The sequence below is a fragment of the Patella vulgata genome, chromosome 2 (assembly GCF_932274485.2).
Source record: "Patella vulgata chromosome 2, xgPatVulg1.2, whole genome shotgun sequence".
Classification (NCBI taxonomy): domain Eukaryota; kingdom Metazoa; phylum Mollusca; class Gastropoda; family Patellidae; genus Patella; species Patella vulgata.
This window is the reverse complement of record NC_065880.2, coordinates 87,942,106-87,964,745: the sequence shown is the minus strand read 5'-3', so window position 1 is coordinate 87,964,745 and position 22,640 is coordinate 87,942,106. Positions and strand designations below refer to the sequence as shown.

At 39.7% G+C, this 22,640-nt stretch overlaps 2 protein-coding genes across 2 annotated transcripts in view; one reads left to right on the top strand and one right to left on the bottom strand.

Moving 5' to 3' along the window:
- Positions 1-942: 942 nt before the first annotated feature.
- LOC126812452 (toll-like receptor 2) lies at positions 943-2,143 on the bottom strand. Its single transcript, XM_050538848.2, has one exon. The coding sequence runs from the start codon at positions 2,077-2,079 to the stop codon at positions 943-945; it is 1,137 nt and encodes a 378-aa protein (XP_050394805.1). The 5' UTR covers positions 2,080-2,143.
- Positions 2,144-10,250: 8,107 nt separating this feature from the next.
- Positions 10,251-22,640, top strand: part of LOC126810122 (secreted frizzled-related protein 2) — a 37,215-nt gene continuing 24,825 nt past the window's right edge. Inside the window, exons 1-2 of the mRNA XM_050535106.2 lie at positions 10,251-10,339; positions 13,316-14,908. Of these exons, the coding sequence (XP_050391063.1) occupies positions 14,470-14,908 (439 nt within the window). The 5' untranslated portion in view covers positions 10,251-10,339; positions 13,316-14,469. The remainder of the gene's footprint in view (positions 10,340-13,315; positions 14,909-22,640) is intronic.

Sequence of the window (22,640 nt, the reverse complement as noted above, 5' to 3'; positions counted from 1 at the left end):
TGATAGTGTTACACTTGATTAAGTCAAACAGGCAGGTCGTATCTTGTCATTTTTTGACAAAGTCGTAGTTTAGCAAATCCAAGGTCTAAAAGATAGGCACCGGGGTTATCTTGTCATACCTTGACAAAGTCGTAGTTTGACTTTCAGTTTAACAAAGGGGGGTTGGATGGCTGAATGGTTAGCGTGCGCGCGCTGTATCATAAAGTCTGTTATTGAGTCGACTGGTGTGGTTTCGAATCCCCGGTTGTACGTGACAAGGAGTAGGGTCGCCTGTCCAACCTCGTGGGTTTTCTCAGGGTCCTCCGGTTTCCTCCCACTGCTAAAGATACCCACGCGTAAGCGAATAATTGAAATAAAATTGTTGAACCATATGTTAATTCCGAAATGACTTATTTTGTGTCGACTGGACGTTAAACCCCCATACCCCTCTCTCTCTCTCTCTCTCTCTCTCTCAATATTGGACGTTGAGAGCTGAGCCATCTCTCTCTCTCTCTCTCGTCTGGGGTTCAAGTACGTGGGCCAAAACAACACCAATAAGAGAGAGAGGGAGAGAGAGAGAGAGAAAGAGAAATGGGTTTAACGTCCACTCGACACAAACTAGGTCATTTCGGGACTAACATATGGTTTAATTTTATTTCAATAATTCGCTTGCGCGTAGGGGTCTTTAGCAGTGGGATGAAACCGGAGGACCCGGAGAAAACCCACGAGGTTGGACAGGCGACCCTACTCCTTGTCACGTACAACCGGGGATTCGAAACCACGCCAGTCGACTCAATGACAGACTTTATGATACAGCGCGCGCACGCTAACCATTCAGCCATCCAACCCCCCGTACACCAATAATAACAAGGAAATCTGGTAAGTGAGTTTTTTTTATATGTACCGAAATGTAGTGATTGTGTGTTATACATAATAACATAAATACCGATTCAAAAACAAAGTCTAAGGTCTGGGTTCATCAGGAGAATCCAGATGTTTAATCAGTCTCAACCAAAACATATCAACACCCTGCTCACTGCCATCCCATGGTATATACTCCTCCACATTTAATACTCTGTGAATAGTCTTGGTGACGTTCACAACTTTTAATTCCTCTAAAAGAATCACGATCATCAAGTCCCTTCTTTCATTTAAAACACGTTCGTAAGCTAAGCTGGTTTCGAACTCACAATAATGATCAGCTGCAAATGTATCAGATAGAAACAAGATGACCCTTCTGCTGGCATCCATATTCTCTATTATCCCATCGATCTTATTTCCAATCCCATCTCTTTGTGGGATAAAAACACGGAGATTCAACTCGCCTTCTAATCGTGGTAATATATTCTCTAAAATAAAATCTACGTCTTCTTCACTGCAGCTTAGATAAATATCAAAGCGATAGTCGCATCCGTCGTGGACGAGTCTTTGAAATCGGATGTGGTAGTAACGCAGCATGTAAACGAAGTACCGAAGATGCCAGCGATATCGATAAACCATGGATATGGTGAATATTAAGAGCAGTAATCCCACTGATACTGATGTTATGATCAGACTGATGACTGGCGTCAGTAAACAATAACGATCACTTATGGGCGTTTTAATAACCATCCTCCCCTCCCATGCACTTGGAGCTGAACACAGGTACCCTTTCGGGAAATTTTTGAACTTATTAGTCGCGTACTTGGTCTTCAGTAATTTTGAAAACCAAAGTAAGTTTTCACACGAACAGGAGTAGGGATTATAAGATAAATCCACCGTTGACAGAGATTGAATTCTTCCGGCAGGAAACGAGCTACTGTGGATGGTGTCAATTTGATTGGAAGCCATTATTAATTTTCTTAACGAAGTTAAATTACTGAAATATTCCCTTTTCCACCAGGAAATCTGATTGTGGCTTACATCAAGTGTCTCCAGCTGATTCATTACCTTTGGTATAACAGTAGGTAAAAACCCAATACCTGTCCCGGAAAGATTCAGTTCTTTTAAATTCGTCAATCCTGCTAAGAGCCCATCGAAGTAGGTTTCTGTTTTGTATTCAAAACTACTTTTAGACAAGTCCAATGTTTCTAACTTATTGCAGGAATCAAAGGCCTTCATGGACAAGTGTGGTGCATGGATATCGTAGATACCCAAATGCAAATGAATTATACTGGGACTATTAAATGCATATTCCCTTATTCGAAATGACGAGGCATAATTATTTCTCATAAAAATGGTGTGCAGTCTAGGTAGTCTAGCAAATGTATAAGGTTCTAAGACAATGAGTGGATTAAACGAAATTGAAAATAGTTGAAGCGACGTCATACAATCTAATTCAGCTGCATTGAAAAATCTGATAAAATTACCATCCATGAACAGCCTCTTAATATACGGAAACGTTGTTCGGTTACACTTACAGAACGGAGGGAATTTAACCAAAGCGTTTTCTGACAACCACAACGTTGTCAAGTTAGACGTACCTTCCAACACCGTTGCTGTAATCCAACAACCTTCTAAACTGAGATTTCGCAGATGTTTAAGGGGTGAAAAGTCATCTATGTTGTATGTATCAATGTAGGTTCTGTCCATCTTTATTTTCTGCACTGGACTATTGCTCATCCCTAAAAATATATTACTTCCACTGAAGGTACCGTGTATATATACCGTATACAAGACAAGTTGCAAGAGTTTCCTACTTGTCACACTGGTTAAACATTTTTTTAGCGTAGTTGTTAGGGTTTTTTCATGGGATATGTGAAGTGTTTGAAGTTTCGATAACTTACTGAACGCACCTGTTTCACAGTATTTTAAATGGTTTCCTCCCAGATATAGATGTGTCAAAGATGTGACATTATGAAATGTAGATCCATTAATAACCGGTAAAAGGTTACAAATAAAATGTAATATTGTGATATTATGTGGTAGCTGTGGAATATATGATAATGATGGTTTATACCCGCATACTGCAATAGATCCATTGCATAAGCACAGACCATCTCCACATGGATGACTCTTATTCTTATTCAAAGGCATCCTAATTTTGCAGCGTTTTTTATCAACACTTTGTCCAATCCTGATGTCAAGATTTCCCGTGTCGAAAGACCCTCTTCGTCTGTTGAATCCATTTCTAGACATCTTGGTTTTCTCGGAAGTTCGATCAGGATGAGAATGGGCTCCCCGGATGACAGAATCAGCAATCAGAACAGATAGAACAATGTTATAGAACTTCATCTTATATCCTCTGTTTTAGTTTAATTATGAATCCTGACTAAATCACAATCCAAGAACTTTGAGTACAGAAAAATTCTGTTTCGATGACTGCTACGTTTAAGCACAATTAGACATTACAAATAAACATTTGAACACGCTTGTTTCATCTGAAATTAGTGTAATACGTCAAACAGTACAGGCTGCAGACAAACACATTCAATGCATTTGTAAGCTTATGTACCTTTCTAAGTCCTTTTCGAAATGAAATGAAATGAAATCGGGTATAACGTCCTACTGTTCTGCTCCTATGCTGGGCTAATGAAGTCCTTCTCGGCGAAATCTTGCACGGAAAACATTTCCGTATCCCATACATAGACATGGGCGTTATTATGTGACGTGATTTATGATCAAATCGATGTCTCGTTTAAACTTCCATACCTTAAATGATTTAGGCACATAAACAGTCAGCATTTCATCTTTCTAATGGTTACTTAAAGGGTGGAAGGCTCCATTTTTTTTTTTTTTTTTTTTTTGAAACCTTGAAATTTGACAAAAATGGTTCTAAAAGCACAATTAATGTGACTAATGTACAAGGATAGAAAATATGGTAATTTCTAATCAATTATGTTCGGTGAAATACCTGAAAAGTTCATATTGAACGGCAGTCGTTTACGCCTGCTTAATGCATTCTATACGTTTTTTAAATTATAATTTTGTCGTACACGACTCGTGTACTGAATATAAAATTTTAATTGTGACTTAAATATTGGATATTAGGATCGTATAGTTTCACGACATACTGATTGAAATTAATCCCCGGCTTGTTTTCAGATCCAACAATTATATAGTGTACGATTATAATATGTAAATATTTATTGAATAAATAGTGTCAGAAAAAACAAATTGATCAATATTAAATTCTAATTCGGTTTTTTTTTTAATTTCGAATATATATTATGGAAAATATTGAGTTAGAGACTTAACTCCTTTAAATCTATCCTTTGACTGGTAATAAGCCTCGACTCAGATAAGGAAGTTTTGTAACGGACAATAACAAAAGGCTTATTTTGTCTAATCACACTAAATCACTTTTTAATATGATTCTAAAACTTGGACACTCGTGTTACATTCATATTTGAATTTTAATGTGTTAGGACAGTAAAGCAAATCTTCCTGGTTGCGTCAATACGATTTCACTTTCGAGGCAACGTAATGTGCCCTACATAAATCTCACATCGTTTTGAATAAAAGGGAACGCCTTCCAAATTTCAAATGCCCTACATAAATCTCACATCGTTTGACTTAAAGGGCTCCCTTCCAAATTTCAAATGCCCTACATAAATCTCACATCGTTTGACTTAAAGGACGCCCCTTCCGAATTTCAAAGCCTTCTGATTGTGCCCATGCGTGTTTTGTTGCAGGAACTTTTTAAGTCTTAGTGAAATAAAAGCTATTTTTTTAATGTTAAAAATTAAGTGGTTATTGCAACTGGTTATCGTAAGGGCCCGTGAGCATGTATGTCCCAATAATATCCTGTTGGGGCATGATATCAGAATCTGTATATTTCTTTAAATCGTTATTTGTACTATATAAACTATAGGGGTTGTTTTAGTTCTATGAAAGGTGTTCTGTTTAATATATTGAAGTGGTTAAACAAATGGGTGACAACGAGAACTTGGTATGAAGTAGGAATATAACCCTTTTCTTACTTGGGCTTTACCCCCTTTTAACACCATTACTTTTCTCTAAAGAGACATAAACCTGTAGAACCTTTCTTAGATAATGGAGATATTTTGCAAGATTCAACTTTCTTAGACTAACTCACAGACAGTTCCTGTCACCACCAATTTCTGGAAGTAGGTTACTGGTGTCCAGCCATCTCGTGCATAGATTAGTCCAAGTAAAACAATTTACAAACATTTACCCAAAAAAGGTAATTGCCCCGTTCTAATAGCCGACCTATCTAAACGTTTGATATAAATTGTTTTAGACATCACAGACCGGTCCTAGAGGGGCGTTTAGCTGCCTCGACTAAGGGTCCGTGATTCAGACATCATGTAGGGTTCTTAGAAGGGCTTATTTACAGCCTCTGACCCTAGGCTAGGGTGAAGACATCATGGTTCCCAGAGGACGTACTCGAGGTCGGGATAGAGACAATATGAGAGAGAGAGAGAGAGAGAGAGGGGGGATGGGGTTTAACGTCCACTCGACACAAACCAGGTCATTTCGGGACGAACATATGGTTTAATTTTATTTCAATAATTCGCTTGCGCGTAGGGGTCTTTAGCAGTGGGAGGAAACCGGAGGACCCGGAGAAAACTCACGAGGTTGGACAGGCGACCCTATTCCTTGTCACTTACAACCGGGGAATCGAAACCCCGCCAGTTGACTCAATGGCAGACCGTATGATACAGCGCGCGTGTGCTAACCATTCGGCCATCCAACCCCCCAGAGACAATATGTAGTGTTTCAGCCGTTAGGTCTGAGTTCTAGGCTTGTTATTATAATTCATAACGTACTATCATAGATGTTGTAGTTTCCTGTAAACATTGCTTTAACAACACAGTGTTCTAAAAACTTAATCTGTTCCTTTAATATAAATTAGCAGTATTAATTACCACTTTTCACCTTTTTGATTGGATTTGCCGACATGAACATATCTTGAGCCTTTTGAAAACTATTTTCAGAGAGAGAGGGAGTAATTGGCGTAAAGAGACAATCCCATTTTTCTTGGTAACCTTTGAAATATTTAATATTAAATAAAAGTCAATAGCGACATAAATTCATGAATTAGAAATGTCCTTTATTGCATTTGTATATTTATTGCATCAATTTCCCTATTTGGGTGAAATGATTCATACACAATATTCAATATATTATGTTAACAAACTAAATCTCTATAGAACTTACATTACTTTCCTGTCTGAGTCAAGTGAGTTGGATGGCCGAATAGTTAACGCTGTGCGTTGTATCATAAAGGCTGTCATTTAGTCAACTGGTGTGGTTTCGAATCCCGGGTTGTACGTGTCAAGGAGCAGGGTCGTGTGTTTTCTCCAGGTCCTTCGGTTTCCTCCCACTGCTAAAGACCTTTTGAAATAAAATTGAACCATATGTTAGTCCTTAAATGACCTAGTTTTTGTCAAGTGAACGTTAAACTCTCATTAAACTAGGTCATTTCGGGATTAACACATGGTTCAATTTTATTTGAACAATTCGCTTCCGCGTAGGGTTTTTTAGCAGTGGGAGGAAACCAGGGGACCCGAAGAAGAACCCACGAGGGTGGACAGGCGACCCTAGTTCCTGTCACGTACAACCGGGGAAACCAAACCACGCCATACAGGGGGGTTGGATGGCTGAATGGTTAGCGTGCGCGCGCTGTATCATAAAGTCTGAGTCGACTGGCGTGGTTTCGAATCCCCGGTTGTACGTGGCAAGGAGTAGGGTCGCCTGTCCAACTTCGTGGGTTTTCTCCGGGTCCTCCGGTTTCCTCCCACTGCTAAAGACCCCTATGCGCAAGCGAATTATTGAAATAAAATTAAATAAAATTAAACCATATGTTAGTCCCGAAATGACCTAGTTGTGTCGAGTGGACGTTAAACCCCATTTCTCTCTCTCTCTCTCTCTCCACGTCATACATCTCTCTCTCTCTCACTCTCTCTCTCTCACACACACTTCCTTATCTGAGTCAAGGTTTATGATCATGAGGTTATACGAGATTCATCTTAGTTTCGGTGCATTCTAGGTTTCGATGTGCACCATAATCATACTTCATGTATCGATGTTTAAAATAAATGAAATGGTGGTTTAACGTCCTACTTTTCTGCACCGGCCGGGCTAATGAAGACGGACATATGCCATAAAGTGTGCTATGAGAGAAATTTTGTCCTGGCAGCGGCTCTACGGCCTAGTCTTACACATAACTCCAACCGTCATGGGTTCTTTTATGTGCACGCCAACGTGTATGTTTTACCTCGGTTTTTCGCTCGATCCGAACGACTAGACAGGGGGCACAACGCCGGACAATTCCGTGAAATTTTTCTCGGCCAACACCGTGATCGAACCCGATTAACTCCCTTAATCACAATCTGATTAAAACACAGATCCTATTTCGTTTCGTTTTTTATTGTTTAAAATTTCGTTTTACCTGTGAGGGATTAGGCAATGGAACGGTCTGTTGCGGCGAGTTCTTGGCGTGCGATTCACGGAACTATTGGTATTCTACTAGAAACATCAACGCTGATAGGTTAATTAAATTTCTGACGTCAAAGTTTTAAAAACCGCTCGTATGACCCCTGACGCGACCTCCCACTACAACTGGTCAGATGTAGTGTAGACGATCGTAAGTATAAAAAAAAACGAAACGAAATATAGATCTGTATTATAATCAGATTGCCTTAATCAGGGGGATCACGTGGCTAAGTGGGTAAGACGCTGGCTCGCTAGCCTGGAGGTCGGGTGTTCGATCCCTGCATTAGCCGAGAAAGTTCATCCCGATTTTCCGGCGTGGTTTCCCCTTGTCAGTGATTCAGGATGGAGGGCATGACAAGGACAGCTGTCTAGTCGTTCGGATGGGACGAAAAACCGAGGTCCCGTGTACACATTGGCGTTCACGTAAAAGATTCCTTGGCAGTTGAATTCGATATAAAAGTAGGCCGTGGTGCCGCTGCCCGGGCAAAATTTCCCTCATAGCACATTGTATGGCGTATGCCCGTCTTCATTAGCCCAGTTTAGGATCAGAACAGTAGGGCGTTAAATCCCATTTCATTTCATTCCATTTCATTGCCTTAATTAGAGAATTCATTATAAGTCCGGTTACATAATCGCAACTGCAAATTATGTAATTTTGTACGCAAAAGGTGTAGGTAAAAACATTTGGGGTACATAAAAATCTGATAGGCATATAGGGGCCAGTGATGCAGGACGGAGGGCCTGACGAAAAACCGAGGTCCCGTGTATATATTGGAATGCACGTAAAAAATCCTTTGGCAGTTGGAATTCGATAGAAGGCGATAGTGCCGCTGCCCGGGCAAAATTTCCCTCATAGCACACTGTATGGCGTATGCCCGTCTTCATTAGCCCAGCATAGGAGCAGAACAGTAGGACGTTAAACCCCATTTCATTTCATTTCATTTCCTTTCTTTGCCACGTACATATGACGGCCAGTGTCTAACCCAATCAATATCTAAGCCATCCGGCATGGGAATAAATGTCTAAATAATAATTTATACAACATTTGAAGTCAAAAAACAGACCCCGTAATTCAAATGAAATGAAATGAAATGAAATGGGGTTTAACGGCCTACTGTTCTGTTCCGACTGGGCCCCGTAATAGGCAGGTTTAGCTTTTGTGTTACATCGTTTCGAAATATTAAGCGAATTAACTTGTTTACTAATTTGAAGTGAAACACGGATTACTTTTAATGTCCACTCAACACAAACGAGGTCATTTCGGGACTAACATATGGTACAATTTCGTAGCTGTCTTTACCAGTGGGAGGAAACCGGATGTCCCGGAGAAAACCCACGAGGTTAGGCAGGCGACCTTACACTTATGTTTACCATACAATGTTTTCTGTACAATGGTTAATCGAGAGAGAGAGAAAAATGGGGTTTAACAACCAACACGGTTCAATTTTATTTCAAAATAAAATGAAATGGGTTATAAGTATAACGTCCTACTGGGCTAATGAAGATGGCAATTTTATTTCAAAAATTCGCTTGAGCGTAGGGATCTTTACCAATGGGAGGAAACCGAAGGACCCGGAGAAAACCCACGAGGTTAGGCAGGCGACCCTACTCCTTATCGCGTACAAGTCAATATAAATTGTATAAAGATGGTATTCATATAAGTATATGAATACTTTGATGTCACAAGACGTATTTTTGATTTTAATTTCTTATCAATTTTAAAGTAGCTAAGTCTCTAACTCAATATCATCCAAAATCTTTGACATTGAAAACACAAATTATTTGTCAGTTTAAATCAACATTGATGTTGTGATCTTACCGGGAAAAGACGGGCTTCTGATATCCGATTTTTAAGACAAAATAAACATTTTATCATTGGTACACGAATCGTGTACCATAATGTGTTTCAGCGCCATTTGTAACAAGGGATTCGAAGAACGAGGCTAGACATATTCCACAAGCCATGTCAAGCGGTTACGCCATATTCTTATCCGGACAGCATACACAATAAATACTATCAGTGTAAACTGGAATAACCAGACGCTAGAGATTACCATTCAATTGAGACTTCTGGCATATTTCGCCGAACATAATTGATTTGAAATTAGAGTAAAAATGGAAACGATTAAATGATAATCGGTTTATATACATTCATATTTCATTATTATATGCGTTGCTACTCATTAGTGTCAATTTCGAGGTCCCAAATATTAGCGATTTAGCCACTTTTAATCATGTTTTAAAATAGCACATATTTTTTCTTTCATTTGTTATAAATAATGTGTGTATAACTTATTTAATTAATATGATTTCTTCCCCATTATTTTATAATATGTACATAGTAGATCTATTTATTATATTATACATGTATATTTTATATTCCTTTTATGAGGAATGCCATAAAACCCCATTTCATTTTTATGAGGAGAGGGGTTTATATGTTTTCTTCCCTATTATTTTAGAATATGTACATAGTAGATCTATTTATTATATTATGTATTTTATATTCCTTTTATGAGGAGTGCCATAAAACCACATTTCATTTCATTTTTATTAAGAGAGGGGTGATATAGGCTGCTATGCCTGTTCCCCAATCCGTTTTCCGTTCCATTTAAAAAAAAATAGTGTTTACGTTTACCAATAAAAAAAAAAAAAAAAAAATATAAGTGCAAGTGATAATTGAGAAAAGCAATGGAGCGAACAGACAAGCCGAAAGTTATCCAAACACTTGACTCGGGTTACTGGCAGCGTATTGATGCCATCAGGTTACCAGAGTAATAATAGACACGAAATCAGGAATCAGGATGATATAGCAGACGACCAGCGGAAAGATAAAACGAAAGAAAGGCGGGAATTATATCTCACGTTATGTTTTTTTGGCAGACGGTTTCTTGTCTGTGTACTGGTATCGGTTCACGCCGTTCATTGAAGCCAACCAAGATAGATACAGGAGGTTGGGGAAGTCGAGCACCTGCTTACGGTCAGTATCAGTCTTCTTTTGTAGCAAAACATTTTTCTATTTTATAAAATTCACCAATATAAGCCAGAACAATGCAATAATGGAAAATCAGTTAGTAATTTATTTAAGCGACGGTTGGGTTTAAGGCATTGATATGGGTACCCTGTCGCTTTGAACCTCTTTAAATTTAATAACATTGTTTTATGGTATGACATTTTGCCCAGATAGCGGCGCTACGATCTACTCTTATATCGAATTCTAACTGTTATGGATTCCTTTACGTGCACACGGGGTTTCGATTGTTCGTCCCACCCAAAGAGACGCTGCCCCTTGTTGTTCTTAGTGTTTAACGTCCGCTTCCACCGTAGGTATCGCAGACAAATTATCTTAGCGCACGCGCATGGGTCTTTCCTGTGGGAGGAAACCGGAGTACCCGGAGTAAACCCACGAGGTTGAGAAGGCGCCCCTATCTCCAAGCCACATACGCTCACACCAGGAATCGAAACCACAAGCCAGAGGTGATCGGCCAGCTAAAGGTCAAAGCGTGACACTCTAGACCACTAGCCCCCCTCCTACGCTGCCCCTTGCCAACATTCCGTTTATAACCACTGGCAGGGGTTGGAAGGGGACTTGCCGGACAATCCCGAGAACCTTTCTCGGCAAACACCGGGACAATGCATAGATGTGGCGTGCATGGGGAGTGAGATGCGGTTTATATCTGTAATATACTAGGAAGCCGCGGTGACTCAGTGAGTAAGATGTTGGCTCACCGTGGTGGCTCAGTGAAGAGGAGATTGGGTCGCCGTGTGGTGGCTTAGTGAGTAAAAGGTTGGCTCGCGGTTGCTCAGTGAGTAATGCACTGGACACATTAGCCGAATCGTTCGGCCGAATCGATCGGCCGAATCAATCGGCGCCGAATTTTATTCGGCCGAATGGGTGGACACATTAGCCGAATGCCTCGCCCAATTCAACCTGTCGATTGCATCACCTTTCACGTCACATTATTAAACATGGCGGCGTCTATGTCTTCAATCTATCACGTGACTTCTCGATATGAGTGGTGATTGGCTAATGAATTTTATATTCGGCCGAATGCTTCGGCGAAGCGGACACACCAGGCGAATATAATTCGGCCGAATAATATATCAAACCTGTTTGATTCGGGCGAATCATTCGGCCGAATGACAGTGGACACACTAGGCGAATTTCGACGCCGATTGATTCGGCCGAACGATTCGCCCGAATCATTCGGCTAGTGTGTCCACCGCTTAAGGCGTTAGCTCGCCATGGTGGCACATTATATTGGCTCCCTATGGTGGTTCAATGAGTAAGACGCTGGCTCGCTAACCTGGACGTCCCGAGTTCGATCCCGGTGTGGGTCGAGAAGGTTCATCGGCATTTTCCGGCGTGGTCAATGGTGCAGGACGGATTGTTTGGCAAGGGATAACGTATGGTCCTTCGGATGGGGAGATAAACCGAGGTCCCATGTTCACATTGACGTACACGTAAAAGTGACCATGCCGGTTGGAATTCAATACAAGGAGGGGGAGGCGAATGATTAGCACGTGCGCGTTTCATCATAAGGCCTGCCATCGATTCAACTCGCGTGGTTTCTATTTCCCGGTTGCACGTGACAAGGAGTAGGGTCGCCTGTCCAACCGTGTGCGTTTTCTCCGGGTCCTCCGATTTCCTCCCATATGTTAGTCCCGAAATGACCTAGTTTGTGTCGAGTGGACGTTAAACCCCATTTATCTCTTTCTTTCTCTCATTCGATACTATTGTACACCGTTGTGCTATCTCGGGGCAAAATTTTTCTCTTAGCACACTGTCGGTCCTCAGTCGGAGCAGAAAAGTACAATCTGGTTAAAACACAGATCCTATTTCGTTTCGTTTTTATAGTTCAAAATTTTGTTTTACTTGTCTTTACTAGTAGGCCATCGAAAGTATGAAAAAACGAAACGAAATATAGATCGGTATTTTAATCAGATTGAGAAAGGTAGGACGTTAAACCCCATATCATTTTATTTTTCATGTTATATAATAGAATAAACAGGATAAACGCCTGTGTTTATAAAGTTAATGGCGATGATATAAAGAGAGTCATTATCGCTGAAACTGTTTACGTTTCAGATTAAAAGATTCAGTTAATAATGGTTTTGATGTACCAAGGGTAAATGCACAGATTAAAACTATCTTTAGAATAAACATTTCATACAGATGACACGATAAGAGAGAGGGAAGGGGGGGGGGGAGAGGGGGAGGGGGGGGGGTAACATCCACTCGACACAAACTAGGTCATTTCGGGACTAATATATGTTTCAATTTTATTTCAAGAATTCGTTTGCACATAGGGGTCTTTGGCAGTGGGTGGAAACTGGAGTACCCGGAGAAAACCCACGAGGTTGGACAGGCGACCCTACTTCTTGTCACGTACAACCGGGGAATCGAAACCACGCCAGTCGACTCAATGACAGACTTTATGATACAGCGCGCGCACGATAACCATTCAGCCATCCAACCATCATTTCGGGACTAATATATGTTTCAATTTTATTTCAAGAATTCGTTTGCACATAGGGGTCTTTGGCAGTGGGTGGAAACTGGAGTACCCGGAGAAAACCCACGAGGTTGGACAGGCGACCCTACTTCTTGTCACGTACAACCGGGGAATCGAAACCACACCAGTTGACTCAATGACAGACGCGCTAACCATTCGGCCATTCGAACCCCCAGATGACATGATAAACAACTGTTTTGGCGACTGTCCCAATGTTCAACAAATATTTCAATTGTTGTTCTGGATCACATATAATATTTCATGTGAGGCGTGGGAGTTTGTCGCTGGCTTAATAACCAGGAACTTTCGGGTTATGATTTTTGTCCCACCCGAAAAACTATACGTTTTCCTGTTCCCGAGGACTATTAATAGTTCCCCGTAGTTCTTTTTAATAGTTCCATCGATGTGCACGACAACATAACAATCTTCTTCTTTTTCAGAAAGTTTAGGAATTAATAGAAATAGCCTGCAACAGTTGAATGTTTACAAATTCCATAAAAAGTCACACGGATTTCAAAGAATTGGTCTGCAAAATTGCAAGAATTTCAAAGTGTAAAAATCCGGTCATAAATAATGGATACAATAAGTTGATGTTGCTGATGGTAACTGGAAAGACAACAAGACGACCTGTACCAGGAACATGTTTTAATTTGTTCTCATTAAGATACAAACCTCGGGTAAAGAAATAAACCTGTTGTCATGGGTGAAACACCAAGGGAGGTTACTCTGGTATTACGTCATCGCTAGCGGTCAGCATGCATATTGGATTACAGACGTGTTCAAGACCTCAATGAAATTTAATATCCTTGTAAATCTGGACAACAACTCAGCGTCTTATCTTGTTCACTACAACTGGAGGTATTTACAAACCCATAAATATTTCACCCGGAAGCACGCATGTGCATCGTTTTTATGTCTGTAATGTGTGAAATGACGGATGGTTGGCGATCTGGAAAAGTAATATTCCATGAAAATCTGAAAGTGGTTAAAATTGAACATTAATTCTTGAGAGAGGTATTAAGGGGCGTTTCTGTGTCTGCGTGTATCTACTTAATTCCTTCACCACTGACCGATAGCGAAACGAACGTGCAAGTATCTCCACGACTTATAGTGTACACACGTGAACGGGCGCTTATCAGAATCACAAGTGATAAGGGAAATACCCTGCACAAATTTTCACACATAAATGATTTGTTAACAGAACTGCACGGTCCACGGAAGTGATAAGATTTTAATCGGGTTTTATACATGTTTAACAGCCAAGTAGGCTATATTTCATCTCCTAAAATATGATAGGACGCTAACATTTCTTGTGGGTGTTTTGTAAAATTGTGATTCGCGATTCGCAGGATTTTAATTGGATTTAGCTGAATAATTGATTTAAAATTGTTTCAAACACCATTTCGTTTTTTATATTCAATTTCGCGATTTCATCTGCAACGGAGCAATTTGAGTTTTAACACAAATTTCATTGAGCCTAATATCAAATAGGCGTAGTAGGCGAGCATTTTCGACAACCTGAACGCAAACAATTTAATTTACTTATCACAGTTAACAAGGATACAAAATTATACCCCGGAAACTGGAAAGGAAAATGGCGGTGAAGTGTTTTGTGGTCCTTTCTGTTTTAAACTTGATTCCAATTCTTGGACTTTTACTCATGGTGTCGAGTAGTTCCATCAAATTCCGGGAAAAATGTGAAAAAATACGGATTCCAATTTGTGCCAATATCTATGAAAACAATCTGACAAATTTGCCTAATTTATTTGGAATTAATGGACAAGAAGACATAGAATCGAAAATAATTTACTATTTAACAGTTGTTAATGAACTGAAGTTAAAATATTTCTTATGTTCTTTATATCTGCCGCCATGTTTGTTGTCAACGTCGACATCATTGTTGCTACCATGTCGTTCTACGTGTCATATTGCACGTGAGGCGTCGATACATAGACTCAGTGCACGTGGATTAAGATGGCCGTCTGAGCTGCAATGTCACAATTTTCCAACAGAAAACTGCTTAAACGTGACAGGTAAGTATTTTCTAATTATTTAAATTAATTGTTACAAGACCTGGCCGACAGGTGGTGTATAATTCTAAAACCATCTGGACCCGCGGGAATCGGCAGATCAACCTTTTAGTCCCATATAGGTTAAAGGGGTGCAAACTGGTGCCGATAGCTAGATCAACAAACTGGTTAGAAATGAAATTGAATGAGGTTTAACGTCTGCACCAACCAGTTTTCAAACGATTGGCATACGGCAAGCCGTGTGCTATGAGGGACCGTCTACTCTCAAACTGTCTAGACCCCCTTTTACGTGCTCGCCAACTGTCTAAGCCCCTGTCTAAGGTGGGTCAAAGGGTTTTAAAGTAGCCAAGTCTCTAACTCAGTATCATCCGAAGTCTTCGAAATTGAAAACACGAATTATTTGTCAATTTAAATCAACATTGATGTTGTGATCTTACCAGGAAAAGATCGGCTTCTGATATCCAATATTTAAGACAAAATAGACATTTTACCATAATGCGTTTCAGCGCCATTTGTAACAGGGGACTCGAAGAACGAGGCTAGGCATAAACTACAATTCATGTCAAACGGCGACGCCTTATTCTTATCAGTGTAGACTGGAATAACCAGACGCTAGAGATTGCCATTTGATTGCGACTTCTGGCGTATTTCGACGAACATAACTGATTAGAAATTACAGTAAAAACAGAAACGATTGAATGTAAATCAGTTTATATACATTCATATTACATTATTATATGCGTTGACACCCATTTGTGTCAATATCTAGGTCACAAATATTAGCAACTTAGCTCCTTTAAATAGTTTATGGAGCAGCTACCCAGTAAGTATTGTGAAGATATATTTCATTTCACAAAGAAGAAATTGAAATTGAAATTATTTTTATTCATCCCCCACATAAGTCTTTTCTGTAACTAGGGAGTAGGGATATTAGATAACATCTACAATTAACATACTGAGCACGGACGCGACATTCCGAGCGAATTATCATTCGTATTGAAAGCGCGGAAATTCGCAGATGAAACTGGCCCAACGATTTGACCATGTGTGCTCTTTGACCTCGAACTCTTGATTGGGTAATCGAAATCGTTCGCGCAAACTGTTCCTAAAAATACGCTCTGTGGGCAATTTCCGCGGGTTTCCGTGCGAAAAATAATTCGGTGAGTATAAACGACTTCATTCAAGTAGTAGTTCAGGAATCAAATGCGATCGGGTTCAGTTTTGGTGGATGATTCCCGGGGTTCAAAGGCAATCACGTTTGAACAATCTTTGCAATCGCAATTTCTCATTAATTACATTCATATTGTCAACTTCATAAATTCCCGTCTTCATTAGCCAAGTCGGAGCAGAACAGTAGGACGTTAAACCCCATTCCATTTCATAAATGGCAGTTCATGCAAATCAACATATTTGCCTTATCTGTTTGTTTGTTTTTTAAATCGACAATATTAGTTAATTTCATTGTATATATAGTTCACTCTGATTAAAACACAGATCCTATTTCGTTTCGTTTTTATAGTTTAAAATTTCGTTTTACTTGTATAAAAAAAAACCGAAACGAAATATAGATCTGTATTTTAATCAGATTACGTATATAGTGATATATTAGAGAGAAAGAGATAGATGGGGTTTAACGTCCACTCGACACAAACTAGGTCATTTCGGGACTAACACATGGTTTAATTTTATTACAATAATTCGCTTGCGCGTAGGGGTCTTTAGCAGTGGGAGGAAACCGCAGGACCCAGAGAAAACCCACGAGGTTGGACAGGCGGCCCTACTCCTTGTCACGTACAACGGGGGATCGAAACCACGCTAGTGGATGACATACCTTATGATAAAACGCGCACGCGCCAACCATTCGGCCATCGCGCACCCCACCCCTGACAGAACGGTTACTTTTTGCACTAACTTGGAAAACGACGACGGGTATACAATATGCAATAGTTGTGGTATTGCTGGATATTGTGTACGAGATGCCAATGACATACTGCTATCCACGGGGCCTAGGTTTTCCTTAATCGTTCTTTTTAAAAAAAATTGAATGAAATTGATCCAACCTGGCCAATGGAATCCGAAACCTGTTAATATGCGAGCCAGCGCCTTAATCACTGCGTCTCACACATGGGCTTATATAGCTTTTTTTCGTCGTTTGAAAAAAACCCCAAAATAGTGTATCGAGTATAATTTGTGTATTTATCTCTTTCATTCACATAACCACGGGCATGGGGCTACAAAAACATTCTTCCCTGATCCACATGTGTCCGCCATGTTTTTAGATTCGCATCAAATGATTCAAGATGCTTTTATTTGTAGAAATTCACAGAATAAATAAAATTTCCGTTCGCCTGTCAACGGGGGAACAGAGAACATCTGGAGTAATCGGAGAAAACGTCCGGGTCATGCGTTTGTCTTACAGGTTTAAATGTAGTTGACGATTTAAAGACAATAAAAGACTGTGGTTCGGTTTATGATGCGTTCCACATGGTTTGCGTTTCGGCCTTCTATACGTGGTGGGCTTGATTTTAAATCTTCCCAGATGTGTTTAACACCGTCTGATCCGACGGTCAGGTGTTTTAAAAGAGTTTAATGTTTCGGGGTAGGTCTAGACAAAGAACTTGAAACTGGAACCAATACCACCGCGATTTTCAGAATATCCTGCTTTACTTTCTCATTACAAACATATATTATATTCATTTTGATTAAATACAAATGTTTGTCTTCATTAGCCCAGTAGAGTAGGGCGTTATACCCCATTTCATTTTGTTAAATAACTAATCCGAGTACATATTGTATTAAAACATGAGAAATTTGACATTTAGTGAAAATGACGCTCCAGACCTTTAAGCATACAATTAAATTTTTAAATGCTTTAAAATTTTCACATCTTTTACACAAAATGTAATTTAACATCTAAAGTCCCCCCACCCCACCCATTTCATTTCAAACACAACTTTTTATTGTCATTTATATTTGGGGTTTTCAAAAATGAAATGGGGTTTAACGTCCCACTTCCGACACAATTTAACGGGTTAATGAAGACGGCTATAGCCATTCAGTGTTCTCGTTAGGCTTGTCGCGACTTGGGGCAGAAGGCGTCTAGTCGTTCGGATGGGACGAAAAACCGAGATCCCGGTTGGTGCCGGACATGAAATAAAATGAAACGAGGTTTAACGTCGTACTGTTCTGTTCCTAAACTGGGCTAATAAAGACGGGCATACGCCATACAGTGTGCTATGAGGGAAATTTTGCCCGGGCAGCGGCGCTACGGCCTACTCTTATATCGAATTCCAACTGTCAAGGGCTCTTTTACGTGCACCCCAATGTGTACACGGGACCTCGGTTTTTCGTCCCATCCGAACGACTAGACAGCTGTCCTTGTCAGGCCCTCCGTCCTGCATCACTGACAAGGGGAAACCACGCCGGAACATCTGGATGAACTTTCTCGACCAATGCAGGGATCGAACACCCGACCACCAGGCTAGCGAGCCAGCGTCAGACCCACCTACCCAACGTGATCCCGGTTGTTGCAGGAAGTTAGACATCAAACCATGTAGACCACCTGATGTTACTTTATTAACTAAGGCCAAACCAGCCTAAATTTTTAGTCCTTCTGATCAACAAATAACCTACTCAATTCTTGTGTGCGAGGTTTTGTTAAAATGTCAAAACTGAAACATTTGGAACTAAAAAAAGCTTTCAAGAAAAACAACTAAGTACTTTTTGTTTTTGAATTAGCTTTTTTTTTCCATGAAGGAATTAGAGTAAGACGTTGGCTCGCTAACCTTGCGGACCCGAGTTCGATCGCTGCGTAAACCGATAAAGTTTATCGGGATGTCGCGCGTGGTTCCCTCTTGTCAGTGTTGCACCACGTGCGTGCACTTAAAAGAACCCATGACAGTTTGAATTCTATATAAGAATAGACCAGGGACTTTTTTCTCGAAATCTTAACTAAATTTTAGTGGATACTTCAATTTTGATTGGCTAAGCATTAAAAATCAACCTAATATTATCCAATCAAATTACTAAAATTTGGAATTGATCTTAGTCAAAATTTCGTGAAACAGGCACCAGGGCCGCTGTCGGTACAGCATTGCCCTTATAGCACACTATATGGCGTATGTCCGCCTCCAGTCGGTGCAGAACAGTAGGACGTTAAACACCATTTCACTATGTTCCCAAAAGTACAGAAATTCATTTTGGTGTGGCCTTATACTCATTTGCTCAAAGACATACAGAGTTACCAAGTCAACTCCACGGCCCTTCGTTAGTTTTACTGGCTCTAAATGGGTTTAACATTTCCGTTCTTTATGCACTGTTTTATCTTAACGCGAGTAAAATTCCTCTTTTGATGTTGTTTGTGTTTGTATTCCCGACTACTGATTTAAATGGGTTTATAGCGTACATATATATATAATGCACGTGCCGAGAACCGCACGTGCAGATCATTATCTTGTAATTGCCCATGCATTTATATCTATATATAGTTTTTTTCCGATTAAATATTTCATAAATTACATTATTTTGTGATTGATATACTTAATCTAATATAAAATCATATTAGCATAATATACAGGTGGGAACCAGTGCATAAAATGAGAGAGAGAGAGAGAGAGAGAGAGAGAGAGAGAGATGTATGGCGTGGTTTCGATTCCCCGGCCCAACCTCGTGGGTTTTCTCCTGGTCTTCCGGTTTCCTCCCACTGTTAAAAGACCCCTACGCGCAAGCGAATTGTTCAAATAAAATTGAAACGTGTTAGTCCCGAAATAACCTAGTTTGTGTCGAGTGGACGTTACCCCCCTCTCTCTCTGTGAATATCGGTCATGTTATTGTAAACTGGGGATTTGCACAAAACATAGAATATATATTTTTATAAGAGGTGGATTCTTCCTTTCATGAGTTATCTATAAGAAATGATCATATTATATTACGGTTGTATATTATGAGATAAACCCCGGTTGTATACGTCACACCCTACCCTTCCTCAATAACTAAAATAACATATCTCTAATATTTCATAAATTGACACAGAAATAAATCTTCAGTTTTCTTCTCTTTATTTTGGAATGTGGGTTCTAAAATGAGAAATGCATAATTGAAATATGAAATGAAATGAAAAGAAATGGGGTTTAACGTCCTACTGTTCTGCTCCTATACTGGGCTAATGAAGACGGGCATACGCCATACAGTGTGCTATGAGGGAAATTTTGCCCGGGCAGCGGCACTATCGCCTACTCTTATATCGAATTCCAACTGCCAAGGGATCTTTTACGTGCATTCTAATGTATACACGGGACCTCGGTTTTTCGTATCATCCGAAGGACTAGACAGCTGTCCTTGTCAGGCCCTCCGTTCTGCACCACTGACAAGGGGAAACCACGTCGGAAACATAATTGAAATAATATAATATCTAAAATTGAATTTCTAAAAGGTATATCAGTCCAAGTTGCGTTCGGTAGTTATTAAAGTAAAGTGTGATGAATTTGTGAAGACTCGGATTTCTCTGCGGGACAGTTTAAAGTTACAATTTCATATTTTCTAAGAAAGTCAAAACATAATTATTTCTATGTCTTTTGCTCAACAGGTTGCCAACTCACTATTGTACGATCATAGGTTATCTATCTCAAACTTAAAAATCTTCACACCGGAAATAATAACAAATTACCTCCCATTTACCTCCGTTGTTTTCCTATTCCCCACCATGGAATAGCTATCTTCAAACGTTTGAATTTGAAGTTGAAAATTTCTCAACTGCCAATAGTGAATTATAGGATTAATAGGATTATTCTTTAACAAGGTAGGACTGTTTATAGATATCATCTATTTTAGGGCTTTATTTTAATACATTATAAAAAATATAACTTAAAAATATGAAATTGTAACTTTAAATAATGTATAATGTCTTAATCATGATAATTTGGTGGTTTAAACGAAGGAGAATATTCTTTGCTACAAGTCAAGTTTGGGTATAATTCGTTTTATAAAATAATAAAAATAAAGCTACTTTAACTCTCCAGCCCGTGGTATCAGGTGTTCTAGAAATGCTAAGAACATTCGGGGGGGGGGGGCGAATGGTTAGCGCGTGCGCGTTGAATCATATGGTCTGCATTATTGAGTCAACTGGCGTGGTTTCGATTCCCCGGTTGTACGTGACAAGGAGTAGGGTGGCCTTTCCAGCTTCGTGGGTTTTCTCCCACTACGAGAAAGCGATTTATTGAAATAAAATTTAACCATATGTTAGTCCCGAAATGACCTAGTTTGTGTCGAGTGGACGTTAAACCCCACCCCCCTCTCTCTCTCTCTCTCTCTGTCTCTCCCTCTCTCGTGGTGGAACCTCCCAGGAATGCAAATGTGCATACCTTAGATTGCCGCCATGTTTGTTGTAAATATTGATTTAGTGCGGGGGTTAAACCGCCTGATGTAGCCCACGCCTGGTGTCAATAAAATAATAAACATATTTAATATCTCTCCCACCCCTCACCGTTACACGCCAACAATATCTTACATATGATAGCCACGTGACATTTCGGCATAGGAGACGGATAGTCTTCCATTTCTTTGATGTATTCTGGTGCCATCTGGCGAAAGGTCAAGGGTGAATTATTACAACGCTTGATTTAATCAATATTTTAATTCTTTCATGGTCGTTTACAGAGCACTGAAATACAACTAAAACAATTATACTTGGAATATTGCTTTTGTATACAGATCAACTATATCTTTGTGTATCTGTATAGTGATGTTTGTAGTTTATTATTCCTGTATGTACATACGTAACCCTTTAAGGTTTTATTTGTGAAATGGGATCTCTGCTTCTTTTTCTTTGTCTTCTATAGAGTCGACTGGCGCGGTTTCGAATCCCCGGTTATACGTGACAAGGAATAGGGTCGCCTGTCCAACCTCGTGGGTTTTCTCCGGGTCCTCCTGTTTCCCCCCACTGCTAAAGACCCCTATGCGCAAGCGAATTATTGAATTAAAATTGAACCATAAGTAAGTCCTGAAATGATCTAATTTTTGTCGAGTGGACGTTAAACCCCATCTCTCTCTCTCTTGTCTTCTATATATTCACAATAAAAGAAAAATAAAACACACTCAACTTATGAATGGGATGTTATATGTCATCCTTAGTTCTAGAAAGAGTAAGCATACCCTCACTGATCGTGTGTAATATGTCCATGTTAATGGTGTTACAATAAGGTGTGCCGCAAGGATCGGTGTTTGGTCCTGTGTTATTCACTTTGTAAACAAATGCAGCAGCTCCTTGTGAATCTCGGTATAAGCCCAGTAGAAACAACTAAAATTGAAACTGTGCAGGCATAGTCACAAGATGGATAACTACCCATAAGCTAAAGTACAATGTTACAAAACTTTTTAAGCCATTATAGTTGCAATGACCAGTAAAATGGTTAATTGTAATAATTATTTAAATTTATCGACCCGTATTGGAGTATCATAGTTTGAATTCCCAAGATTTGACGTATATTTCAATGGCATTTAATAGCATTAAACAACATATCACCAAAATAGGATCTCTGGGACATCCCATTGTGCCACCGGGTTAGATTAGTGTAACAATCTGTTAGATAATTTGGTCTTAATAATTGTTTGGTAGTTGAGCTGCCAGGGCTCTCGGTTAAAATGTGCCTAGTTTGAATCAATTTTTTTTAAAAAAAAACCCTTTATATGTCTTGATCGGCGAATGCATACTGGCATACACATAAAAGAACCATTAACG